Here is a 13878-nt window from a genome sequence, read left to right on the forward strand (position 1 = left end):
ATCAGGGACCTGACCAGATTAATTTTGAAATAGTCGTTTTTGCGATTTGACCATCTGGGGGGAGGAGTGGGCGGTCGGTTAATTCGGAAAAATAGAAAAAAATGGAGTATTTTTAACTTACGAACGGGTGATGGGATCTTAATGAATTTTTATGTTTGGAAGGATGTCATGTCTCTGAACTCTTATTTTGAATCCAGACCAGATCCGCTGAAATTGGGGGGAGTAGGGGGGGGGCTAAAATCTTGGAAAACGCTTAGAATGGAGGGATCAGGATAAACTTGGTGGGAAAAATAAGCATAAGTCCTAGATACGTGATTAAAATAACCAGAACAGATCTGCTCTGTTTTGCGGAGTTGGGGGGGGGGAGTAATTCTGAAAATTAGAAAAAATGAGGTATTTTAACTTATGAAGGAGTGATCAGATCTCAATGAATTTTGAAGTTTGGAAGAACATCGTGTCTCAGAGCTCTTATTTTAAATCCTGACTGGATCTGGTGACATTGGGGGGAATTGAGGGTGGAACATAAAATCTTAGAAAACGCTTAGAGTTGAGGAATCGGGATGAAACTTTGTGGGGAAAGTAAGCACAAGCCCTAGATACGTGATTGACATGAACAGGGCGGATCTGCTTTCTTTGAAGGAATTGGGGGGAGGGTAATTCTGAAAAATTTGAAAAAATGAGGTATTTTTAACTTACGAAGGAGTGATAGGGTCTTGATGAAATTTGATCTTTGGAAGGATGTCGTGTCTCAGAGCTCTTCTTTTAAATCCCGACCGGATCCGGTAACATTAGAAGGAGTTGAAGGAGACCTAAAATCTTGGAAAATGCTTAGAGTAGAGGGATCGGGATGTAACTTGGTGGTAAAAATAATCCTAAGTCCTAGATATGTGATTGAAATAACCAGAACGGATCTGCTCTCTTTGGGGGAGCTCGGGAGGAGGGCTGTTTCTGAAAATTTAAAAACATGAGGTATTTTCAACTTACGAAGGAGTGATCGGATCTTAATGAAATTTGATGTTTAAAAGGATATCGTGTCTCAGAGCTCTTATTCTAAAACCCGACCAGATCTGGTCAAGGGGAAGTTGGGGGGAACCTAAAATATTGGAAAACACTTAGAATGGAGGGATCGGGATGAAACTTAGTGGGGAAAATAAGCGTAAGTCCTAGATATGGAATTGACATAACCGGGACAGATCTGCTCGCTTTAGGGGAGTTGGGAGGGGGGTCATTCTAAAAAAATTGAAAAAAATGAGGTATTTTTGACTTACGAAAGAGTGATCGTATCTTAAAAATATTTCATATTTAGAAGGACCTCAAAATTCTGATTTCTTATTTTAAATCCCGACCGGATATAGTGTCGTTAGGGGGGGGGGAATCTTGGAAAACGCTTAAAGCGGAGGGAACAGGATGAAACTTGGTGGAAAGAATAAGCACAAATCCAAGATAGGTGACTGACATAATGGGATCGGATCCGCTCTCTTTGGTGGAGTTTGGGGGGGGGGGAGTAATTCGGAAAAATTAGAAAACATGAGGTATTTATAACTTACGAACGGGTGATCAGATCTTAATGAAATTTGATATCTAGAAGGATCTTCTGCTTTACAGCTCTCATTTTAAATCTCGACCAGATCCAGTGACATTGAAGGGAGTTGGAGGGGGAAGCCGAAATTCTTGGAAAACGTGAAAATCGAGGTATCTTAGGAATGAGTGATCGGTGATATATAGAAGAATCTTATGTCTCAGATGCTCCGTTTTTAATTCGAATCGGATCCGGGGACATAGAGGGTTGGACGGGGGAAACAGAAATCTTGGAAAACCCTTAGAGTGGAGAGATCGGGATGAAACTTGATGGGAAGAATAACCACAATTTATAGATACAAGATTGACATGATTGGTACGGAGTCGTTCTCTTTGAGGGATCTGGGGGTTGTTAATTTGGAAAAATCAGAAAAATTGAGGTATTTTTAACTTTAGAACGGGTGACCAGATTTTAATGAAATTTGATATTTAGAAGGAACTGATGTCTCAGAGCTCTTATTTCAAATCCCGACCAGATCTTTTGACATTGGAGGGAGTAGGAGGGGGAAACTAATCTCGGAAAACACTTATAAATGTCGTAGATACGTTATTGACGTAACCGGACTGGATCCACTCTCTTTGGTGGAGTTAGGTGGTGGGGTTCATTGCTATGTTGATTTTGGTGCTTCTGGACGTGTTAGGACGATGAAAATTCGTAGGCGTGTCAGGGAGCTACGCAAATTGACTTGATAAAGTCGTTTTCTCCGATTCGACCATCTGGGGGGCTGAAGGGAGAGGAAAGATTAGAGAAATTGAGGTATTTTTAACTTACGAGTGGGGGATCGGATCTTAATGAACTTTGATATTTAGAAGGACTTCGTTACTCAGAGTTCTTATTTTAAAACCCGACTGGCATTAAGCCTCTGATTTTACTTTAAAAGCAATCTATTGATTCTTAGAATTTTTTAGAGCTCATACGATATGAGCTCATGGCTCTTTCAACCTTGTCACTAGTGCCATATTAGCACTTAGCTCTTGTCTCCTTTCTTTTAAGCTGAAGACGCCTGGTTTTTATACAGGTGAAATATCAGCGTCATTTTTTTTTTGTCTATTCGCTTGTGGCTGAAGTCTCATTTTGTCTCTTTTCTTCAATGAGTTTTCTCTCTCTGTTTCTTTGTCATGGCCGTTTGACATAAATTTCTGTAAACGACGTATCCGTTTCTTAGAAATTTGATTAGAAATCTTGGAGCAGTGCCTTGAGTCAACCCAAAATCGATCTGACGTCGCCGGAGGAACCTCTTGGAAGTTGCTCCCTAAATTATAACATTTAGGATTATCAGGAAAAATCTGACAATTTACCTTTCCTCATAAAAATTCGCCTCTCTCCTCCTCAAGAAGGATCAAGGCCGCTTAGGACTAAGGGACTTCGGTATTTTTTAATTAATTAAAAGGGACTTTCGTATACATTAAATATCCGTCACTAACATCTGTTCAACAAGTTTTTAAAAAGTGTCTTCTTATCAATGGGTGCTATGAATTTTTTGTCAGACCAGTAACGCGGCTAATAAAATACGTTTAAATTGTTAATACTACATCAGACTCGTTTCACTGTTAAGCTATATGAGGCTGTCCTACAAGTGACTTCTCCTCAATGTCCTGTGTTTTCTCAATCTAAATGTTTGAAAATAAGACAAACTAAACATCAAGTCTAACTCTAATTAGGTCAAAGCATATCATTTTAAAGAAGCGAACAAGTCAAATGATTAAACTTCCGGAGGCAATTATAACGATTAGGAAAATGTCCTGAATATAACGATTATGCAGGTAGGACGTTCGTTTATTTCCGAAGTGGTATATTTCATGCATATTAAGACGTCAAATTTAATCAGTTCGTTCTCTGCTTAGTTCTTTTGTAGGTAAGAGAGAAAGGGCTAAGAGAAAAATTTGTGCCTGTTTTCATGGAAGATAGTGACCAAAGAGGAGTTTTTAATAGGGTGGATTGGAGGGAGAGTCTTTACCCAGTTTTTTGCTGGATTTGGATAATGCCGTACATATTTTCTAAAACTATTTTTAGGCTACTGTTCTTATCTAGAGGTTAGAATCATCCTGTAGCAACCTACGTCTTGTACTTTCAATTTCTAAGTGTGTTAGGAATGTGCATGTGCAAGACCTACAACAACTTTATTGGGGTTCCACAAGGTTGTACGCTAAAAGATTCAACTCAATATTTTGTTTGTTTGACAAGAAGCTAATTAGTAACCATCATATTCAGGCAGCGCAATAGAATAAAGAGCGAAGTGGACAAAATGTATTAATAACTTTTTTATTACCAGGGCAATTCGTAATGTGTAATTCCGCTTATAAATGTGTAATTTCTAAGCGGAATTTCCTGAATTTTTATTGACATTTTTTTTTTGCAGCCTCTGAAGGAAATGCCCCTAACCATGTCGCTATATTTTGCCGTGGTCATATTTTTATTGCGACCCCATTTAATGAAAGAAATGAGCTTATTTGTTGGCAGCAGTGGGAAAAATTACTAAGAAACATTCAGAGAGAAGCTTCTTCTTTTGCTTACGGACCTGGTATCGGATGTTTAACTAGTGACTATAGAGATAGATGGTATAATGTGAGTACTCATGTCCTTATATATATATATATATATATATATATATATATATATATATATATATATATATATATATATATATATATATATAAGAAGAAAATATGCAATTTTTATAAAAAATAATCTTTATAAAAACTTCTAACCAATACTGGCAGATGACACCCTCTCCCCTCACCAATCTCTACTTATCAAGAAATTCTTTATCTTGTTTAAAAAAAAAAGTATATACACTCTCGGTCACCCTACTACTTTCAGTAAGACTCTTCCTAACCGAAATACTCACATGATCAAATATATGACTAGATATATATTATATATATTGCTATTATTATAATATATATTATATATGATATTATTTTGTATATTATATACAATATATTATGTATTATATAGTGAGTGCTTATATATTATATATAAATATTTAATATTGCAGTCCCTCGTGTGCTAGGTCCGCATAATTCCTTGTATTGTAAGAATGGTACGCAGAACTCGCTGACAGGACATCACATTAAACTAGGTGCTATTTTATTTAAACATCAATGCATAAAAATACCGGTCTGATAATCTTTCAACTGCCAAATATTAAAATGGTGACACAAACCATTGTACTTTACACTTTTCAAAATCACGAGTTAGCACAATGCTTTATTTTATACAATCTTTATTCGCTTAAAGTTTGCAATAAAACTACTAGCCCAAAAAGAGCTACCGTTCACAGTGAAAGGATGAATCAGTGAAATATATAAAACTGTCGAAGCTGAAACAGGAAAAATATGTTTAAATTTGTGAAGCAGTTCCAACCCCTTGCAAATTATGCAAATATAGTTTCACTGTCTTTTTTCCAATTTAAACCACAATCAATCTGAAAGCCAAGATCCCTTGTATCAAATATCTGCTTAATTTCTGTACCAAATACTATGGGTAATTCGTAATAGTGTTGACAAAAATAACTATTAGTATCATCTAGGGTTTTGTGACACAGGACATTCATTTTTAGTGCAAAAATAAGAATAATGAATTTAATTAGTGTGGTTGGCAAAATTCGGGTTGTAACAATTGTCTGATCTCAGTCCTTATTTTGATGAGTATCCTGTCCAGTTTTTTGTTTCCGGAGAGGATCATTTACGACGGATAGTCATAGAAAGTTAGAGAAAGATTCAATGACAAGTCCTCGGTTCTAGGGCCATTTTCAATAGCCAAAACCGATAAGAGGGTAAACTGATACACCTTAAGCGCAAGTTGTATCCTCGTTACCTGCATTGGATTAAATCCTTGGCTTTTAGGGCCACTTTCAATAGCCAAACCCGATAAAAGGGCAAACTGACACTCCTTAAGCACACGTTGTATCCCCGTTACCCCAATTGGCATCGGATTAATTCCTCGGCTTTAGGGCCACTTTCAATAGCCAAAACCGACAAGAGGGCAAACTGACACTCCTTAAGCACACGTTGTAGTTGCTCTAATTGACATCTGATTAAGTCCTCGGTTCTCCTCAAAAACACGTTGTATCCCCATTTCCCCGATTGACATTGGATTAAGTACTCGGTTCTAGGGCCACTTTCAATAGCCAAAACTGATAAGAGGGTAAACTGACACTCCTTAAGCACACGTTGTATTCCCGTTGCCCCAATTGGCATCGGATTAAGATTTAAAGATAGGACAATTAATCGGGATAGTTGAAAGATAAACTGATTTTTCCTCCTGCAGAGAAGTAGGATTTACATCCCCTAGGATAAGGACCCACAATCATTTAAACAGTACTTATAAAATGGAGACTTCACAATAACGTTATAATATAAATTAGAATAGTTATAGTAATAATGCTCAGGAGTAATATTTTAGTATATATTCATACTTTGGAGTCTAGTTTTTATTGTATTTTTTGTCTAGAATCGGGAAACCCTTCGAAGTATCTGCCCTATAAATCAGAAAAACTTGGAACTAATAGAAAGTGCTGTGCTAGCTGTATCAATTGATGAAGATCGACCACGGAGTGAATCAGAGTGCATAAGGTACTTGTTGGCTGGCAATCCAATGAACCGATGGGCTGATAAGAGCACAACACTGGTTTGTTTTGCCAGTGGCTGGGTTGGTATGACAAGCGATGTAAGTAGCTAGTATATTGTTAACACTTCTAAATTTTGCGTCTGATGTAGCCTGAATCTAGATTCACAAGCTCCATTTTTCTAGTTTCCAGAAAATTTCTAGTTCTTATACTTGTAATTTAAGCAGTTGCTTTATTTTTAACACTATAAATCTTTTGTTTGAAGGAATTGTGATCTAGATCATAAGATTCCTTTTTCTGTTTTCTAGAAAATTTCTAGTTTCCAAAGTAGTAATGTAAGTAAGCGGTTTTTTAAAACACCATTTTCTTTTACTGTAATAGGTTAGAATCTAAGCTCACATTCTCCATTTTTTTATTTCCAGAAAGTTTCTTGTTTCTAGATAATGATGCAAGTAGCTGATTTTTTTCAGACACCGTTTAAATTGGTTAGAATCTAGACTCAAAAGCTTCATTTTCCTAGTTTTAAGAAAATTTCTTGTTTCTAGACTAGTAATGTCTTTTCTTTGAATTGACTAGAATCTAGATTCACAAGCTTCATTTTTATTGTTTCCAGGAAATTTCTAGTTTCTCAGCTAATGATTTAACTAGCTGATTTTTTTTTGACATCATAAATTTTTAATCTATATTAGCTGGAATCTAGAATCTCAATCTCCATTTTTTAGTTTCTAGAAAATTCAAAGAAGTGACCAAATTTATGTTAATTTTTCCATCAACGTATTATTTTACACCTAATATTATCAATAAACTGATTCAGCATGAATTAAAAAAAAAGTATTCTTCTATTATGTTTTTTTTTTTTTTTTTTTATACTCAACATCAATTACTGATTTAGATAATCCATTAGTCAAAAACCAGTTCTTTGCCTTGTAAAATTTCTTCTTCATAGGCTTTTGTCCCTCCCTCCTTGAAGTGGTTCTTCAACCCACACACCTAATGTCGTTGTTCTATTTTTTTTTTTTTTGCAATTAATTTTTTTCATTTTGTAGCCTGTATTAATTTAAGCGTGGATCAAATTAAGCGAGGATCAAAATACTCGCCTAGAGATATAGGATCAGTCTTGTTTCTTTAATTTTTCCAAAACTTTTAATTGGCTTCGACTCACAGTTCAGACTATTAATATAATTTATGATTGAACAGATAAACAGATATAATTTTGAAAACAACAGAACAAGATAAAAGTTTCACATTTCTCAAAACAGGGGCAAATGTGATGAACAGGACACCTGTGCTGGGTGAGGTCGAAGCAAAAAATAACCGGTTCTGGGGAATCATGTGGCATACGGAAGAGATGGCAGTACCAGCAAACAGTACGCTGGGAAAATTGTGTCGAGAAAGGAGCTTGCGAAGCACTTTCGCAAGCTAGTATTAGTGAATTACGGAATACAAAACGGAAGAATTGTAGGATTTAGCGGAAGACAATCTATGACTATTAGTAAAATACCAAATCTACTAAAAAAAAACGGTAAGGACCTAAAATTGTAAAAGAATTTGCAACCAAGTTTTGATCTATTTATAGACTTGAAAACCAAAATAAAACAACCTATTTTGTGATATTACAAAAACTGAAATGTTTATTAATAAATAAAATAATTTAATCACTTACATGAAGTCTCAAGGCAGGGACCTGTCTCGTGAGCATGCTCTTTTTTCCCTTTTTAAGGTTCTTGTAAATGTGGAAGGTATTGGGGATTTTCTTGTTATACGCGCACTGGACATAGCCACAGCTTTTGATGCGTGTAATTTTGCCCAAATCTTGCTACAAGCTCTAAAGAAAGGGGTTGACTTCTCAGTTATAGTGTCTTCGATAGATGCATAAACATCTTCATGCCAAAATGAAATGCGGCTCAGAGCTTTTTAATATGCTAAAAGAGCGTTAGACAAGGAGGTCCAAAGTTTTATTGAGTCTACCTGTATTTATTAGGGTTTAGACGTGTCTTTACTTGTGTATGTTGATGATATTCTAAATCTGAGTTGCACTTTCTCTGATTGTGAGAGCACTTTCTCGAAGTTAAAACTATATTATTAGCAAATTGGTTTAAGTTTTAATATGGATAAAACTGTAGCAGTCGGTTTCAAACTCAAAGGATGTTTTAATAAATCCCCCCAAGCTACTGAAACTTGTATCCCCTCTTTAAAAGCCTTAGTTACCTGGGAATGCCCGTCGGAAATCCAATTAAAGAAACTATTAAGCTGGTCATCCAAAATCTTGAAAAAAAGACAAGGATAGCTTATGCGTCACTTGCCTCTAACGCTACACACCTTATTCGTTTCCATTTTTCTAAACTTTACAATAGTCTAACTGTGCCTCATCTTCTTGGTAACTATGTCCTGCTTCAAAAGGAAAACTTCTTCACCGGATTCATTTTAAATTTGCTAAATTCCTTTTGCATATGCGCCCTTGGACTAGTAACTATTTTTTGTCCCAAAAATTTTAACTCATCTTTCCATCTACAGTTGTTGATAAAAGAGAGAAAATTTTTAAATTTCCGCCTGTAAACTTGATCACGATTGGTTTTCTTGATTTCTGTGATCTCATGATTCTTATCATAAGGGTTATGATTCTTTATTATCATATGAGTTATGATTCTTATGTCTCATGATGATTATCATGGGTTATGATATTATTATCATATGAGTTATGATTCTTATGTCTTATGTGTTTTCTATTATTATTTTGTTACGAAATGGATCTTACAAGCATGTTTCAATGATTCTAAAAACTATTTTTTTTGTTCAGTGTACAAATTTTCTTCTCTTTTCTCTTGTTTCCCCCTTATTTTCTACTCCGTTCTTTAGGGGACCTGTGCCGTTTTTTGTTTTGATAGGCTATAAATAAACTGAATTGAATATATATTAAACAGTTTTATTATGAGGCAGTTTTACTATGTTTTTTTTTTTACTTTCTTTCTTGTTGCCTAAACGGCTTATCCTTTGCGATATATTTAAGATGGGCAAGCTCTGTTGTGCTAAATACTTTGTGTATGTAATATCAGTTTATATTTGGTCTAGTTTATTATTGAATGGTGTAGGAATACAGAAGTAAAATTAAAACTTCTTGAATTCAACTGTTAAATAACAGCTTTAATGAGTGCCTCTTTTTTTAAGAGATGCAAGTACAAAAATACACATATTTGAGCTACTAATATTAAAAGATTGGGGATCATGACATACCCTTCATTAAGGGAGTATAATCCTGCCAGATGAAGTGGTCCGAGCAGAAGAATTAAAATATTAAGCTAAGTGATTATAATAATTATTACTCCTTCATCAAGCGAATTTATTCATTTTATAGAGTAATTGTAGCCCAAACAGTATTTTTGTTGATGATGAAATCGTTTAAATAGATTGGTTTTCACCATTCAGGTAGAATTATCCACTACAAATTCCCTCTCTTCAAGAGCGTCGTCTCAGTTTGATCCTTGAATTTGGCCAATATCTTCTCAGAAGTGATAAACACATATCGACAGATCAGTTTTAGTGAAACATCGAATTACTAGGTCGAAGAACATTGACATATTAGCAGCACCTCCTTGACGCACAAATCGTTTTTCCAACTCATTCATCCCGTTCTTTGTATCAAAGCATAACAATTGTTGATTTCATCCTATTCATCTTCTGATTTTTTTTTTCGTTTGATTTAATCCTTTTTTTGTAAGCACAAGCGCGATTTAGTTTTATGACTACGAGAGATTGTGCAAATAAAACCAATTCTAAAAAAAAAAACAGTTCATCATTGTCGTTTAAAGGACGTCTTTTGATATCATGAAGAGCCGTTCTCGAAGATATTTCCTTTCTTCAAGAAATGAAGTTTTTCTATATAACTATCCTTGTCTGTATAATTTCTTCAATGGTCTATTAATGTTTCTGTAAAGCTTTTGGAATTTTTTTCGCATTTAAATTGTTAGAGAACCTATTTTCTTATTATAATCATGCACACTCAAATACTGACTTGAAACTGAGATTAAAAATTTGTAAAATTGAATGGTTGAATTTAAATTGACAATTCTGACCGATTTTTATAACCTCTTTGTATTTCAGCATACACCATTCGACGCTATGTGCAGTGTATTGTGCACTTACTTTGCGTATGAGTATTTGAAATTGCAACCAGAGAAACTAGAAAAACTTTACAATTCCCACGAGCCCCCCATATTTAGACAGCTGGAGTTTATTGTTGATGAAAGAGTGACAGAAGCTGTTATACTGGCAAAAAAAGTTGGTGACGAGATGGTATAATAACCTTTTATAAATAAATTGTTTGCTCTCTCTCTCTCTCTCTCTCTCTCTCTCTCTCTCTCTCTCTCTCTCCTCTCTCTGAGAGAGAGAGAGAGAGAAACAACAAAAATAATAGTCTAATTGCTCATTTAAAAATGTTTCAACGAAAACTGTTATTTTTGTTGTTTAAAAAATTGCATGTACTACTTGTATGATGTACCCCCTGCATCTCAAGAAGTGAATTTTGGTTAATCCTTATAAAATATAGTTAAGTATGATAAAAAATATAATACTTCAGAGACAATTTTGGGCTATATATTTACACATTAGGAAGGGGGGTAAAGTATAGCGAGTATGCATGCATAATGTGTTAGCTACAATTATTCTCTTATTATAAAGTAAAAAAAAATTTCTCACTTTACACTGCCCAAATACTTTACCCCCTACCCACCTCCCCTATTCTGCAAATACATAGCCCTAATTGTATATTTCCCATCTATTCTGTCAATTTTCTTTGTATTTTCTTTCGCTAAGCTGAAAGAAACTAGTGAAGGACACCGGTTTACAGTGCGTCAATGCAGGAACATCTTGAGTTGTTTCTGTTTGTTTCATCTTGTTTGTTTTCTGTTTTGGTTTAGTTTTAATTAGGAACTCTTGTCTGTATGGTTGCGATCTAAAATGGAGTTTTTCATTCATGAAAAAATTGGGTCAAAAATAAAAGCTTGAATTATAACTTCCAACAGTCGTCTCTACATAGACTAAACACCTTTACTTCTGCTAACTCTAAGAATATTTTTCATTTAGTGCTTTAAAATATCTGTATATGTCTTCAATTGCCAAGAATCGAAACCCCTTTTTGCTGCTGAAATACATAATTTCAATTGTTTTGCCTTTCAATTTCAGTTTTTTTTTTTTTTTTTTTTTTTTTTTTTTTTTTTTTTTTTTTTTTTTTTGTAAGATTTTTTTAGTCTACCATTCTTACCATTAATGTGTTCAGCGTTCTTAGTAAATAGGAAAATAAACAAAAAACAATAAAAGTAGTAAAAAAGTAGTAACATTAGTAAAAACAGATAGTAAAAAAAGTAAATAGTTAAAAAATTTGCTAATTTTAAAGATGGTGTTGAATGGTGTATAATTACTTGGTACATATCAATGATCCTCAAAAATTCCAAAAAAATGATCATATTCCAATTCAGTGCCACCATGCTGCTTATTACCTATGTCTTCCCGTGCATTCATAATCATCATTTTTCATGAGAGTTTTTTTATATAGTTCATCTGACTCAAGACACATATAGGTATGAAGCATAAGAAACTGATGTTTGCTTGAAGAGAAATGTCTATTCTTATTTCTTATCTGCTACTCCTACTACTAACAACTTACTGCAACACCAAGCTGCCTGAGGCCAACACAGCTACGCCATCTGCTCTCATATTCCAAACTATTCAAAGCCTCCCTCTTTACGCCCTTCCAAGAAGTTTCAGGTTTTCTTATATCTTTCCTAAAGACATTCTCCTATTTCATTCGGTGACGACCTACTTTTCATTTTGCCCTAGATGATTGGTCAACAAGAGCAATATGTGACAGTCTGTCATCCTTTATTTACAGAACGTGCCCTTGCCATCCCATCCTTTCTCTCATTATAGCCCTTAGAAAAAGGGGTTGAACCACGTTTTTCGTACATATTGCTGTTTAAGATACTGTTACCTAGATGGGTACTCAAAACAATCCGTAGGGAATTTCTCTAGAAAACATCTAGCAAATCCTCCCTCGTCTTTCGGAACGTTCACGCATCAAAACCATGCTTGACTACTGTCATCAATGAAACTCCAGTATTCTGATCTTGGGCATAATTTTATTTTGAATATTTTTCAACTGATGATGATTACCGAAGGGGGGGGGTTATCTGAAATAGTCTGCTTGTAAGCATTTCGTCTAGTGCCAGGGCCTTAAATATTCCAGTAAGAGTTCTTATTTATCAGTTTTGTTGGTGGCAATGATGTTTCTATAGCAAGGTTCTGCAGCTTGTGCCCTGGACTTGAATAGCTGAACGTGACTGTATTTTTGCTGTGATTCTGGAAATGTGTAGCCAATTGTTAACTTCCATTGAGCTGAACTTTGAAATTTACAAGGTTTTTTTTTAGTTGGCAGATATTCTATTGGAAAAACGACCTTTCGGCCACTATGGCAAAAGCTTCATCTCCAAATTCAAGCTGCATCCAGATGCATATGTTCAAATGGCCATGCAATTAGCATATTACAGACTCCATAACAAGTAAGAATAATAGACATTCTGGCACGTACGCAGGGGGGGGGGCTTCGGGCCTCCCCGAAATTTTGTGAAATGTTTAATTTTCCCATGGTTTCTTGGGATTTCTGGCAAAAATAGGACATTTATTAAGAATCTAGATACATGTGTGAAGCCTTTTTTGGGGGATTTTACAGCATGCAATTATCCGGTCAAGTCACTGCCCAATTATTAATCTATTTTCTGTCTAACTTTCTACCCTCTTGATAGTAATTAGCAATTGTACTGTTATTTTTCTTTTTGTAAAGAGACTTTGCTTTCCACAGCAAAATAGAATTATCCTTGATATTAGGGTGTTTATCCCCCCTTTTCAGGATAAAGTACAGCTTTTAATGGATCAATTTTGGAAACTATCATTTTTCATTAAAATCTACGTTTTTGCAATAGAAGAACCACCCCCTGCAGCACCCATATTGCACTGTTAACCCTGTTAAATTTTTCTTGTTTCCAAAAATTCCAGTATATGGTATTCTTGGTAACTCTACGGTATCATGACTCTGTGACTTCATTATGAATATAAGGTGGGGTACGGGGTATACTGAGCTATTCGTAGGAAAGAATTGTCTTCGTTATAGCGGATACACTTGGCTTTTTGAAATTGACACTTGGCTTTTTTGGCTTTTGGCTTTGTCGTTTTGAAACAGCTGCTTTATATAAAAATGAAATTCAGCTGAAACTGAAATGAAAGAATAGATCATTTATGACTAAAAAGTTCTTTCTCCCTCTAAAGTGCTTTCAAACTATCGCTCTTTTCAATTTTTTTTTTTTCGCCGTTGGTCAATGAGCTTATTTCCAAGCTGCACTCACAAATAGAACTGGTGGAATACTTTTATATATCCCTATTTGGCTTTAACGCTAGTTCAGTTCTTAACGATTCAAAAATATTTGGCATGGTTATTGGCGTTGAAGTCGATTCATGTCTACATCTACTTCAGGCTTTGAATTCACATCGACGCTGGGCTTTTACCATCTTATCAAGCTGATCTAATAATTTTTAAATACGACCAAAATACAAAGTTAAAAGTAGAAAGAATCTGAGAATCGTTCTACCCTTTGCGCCCAAGTGTAGCAAAGTTGAAATAGAGTTTTTTTATTTAGAGTATTAAATAAATTAGCTTGAAGGCACGACACTTGCCGGGTGACAT

General features: G+C 34.9%; 1 protein-coding gene across 3 annotated transcripts in view; it reads left to right on the forward strand.

The window, feature by feature from the left end:
* Positions 1-13878, forward strand: part of LOC136027368 (peroxisomal carnitine O-octanoyltransferase-like) — a 68454-nt gene that overhangs the window by 33124 nt on the left and 21452 nt on the right. For all 3 annotated transcript variants that reach the window (XM_065704553.1, XM_065704560.1, XM_065704568.1), the window contains exons 5-8: positions 3939-4144; positions 6035-6250; positions 10248-10439; positions 12570-12700. In XM_065704553.1, coding sequence (XP_065560625.1) covers positions 3939-4144; positions 6035-6250; positions 10248-10439; positions 12570-12700 — 745 coding nt within the window. The remainder of the gene's footprint in view (positions 1-3938; positions 4145-6034; positions 6251-10247; positions 10440-12569; positions 12701-13878) is intronic.

Source organism: Artemia franciscana, chromosome 1 (assembly GCF_032884065.1).
Source record: "Artemia franciscana chromosome 1, ASM3288406v1, whole genome shotgun sequence".
In the NCBI taxonomy this organism is placed as follows: Eukaryota; Metazoa; Arthropoda; class Branchiopoda; order Anostraca; family Artemiidae; genus Artemia; species Artemia franciscana.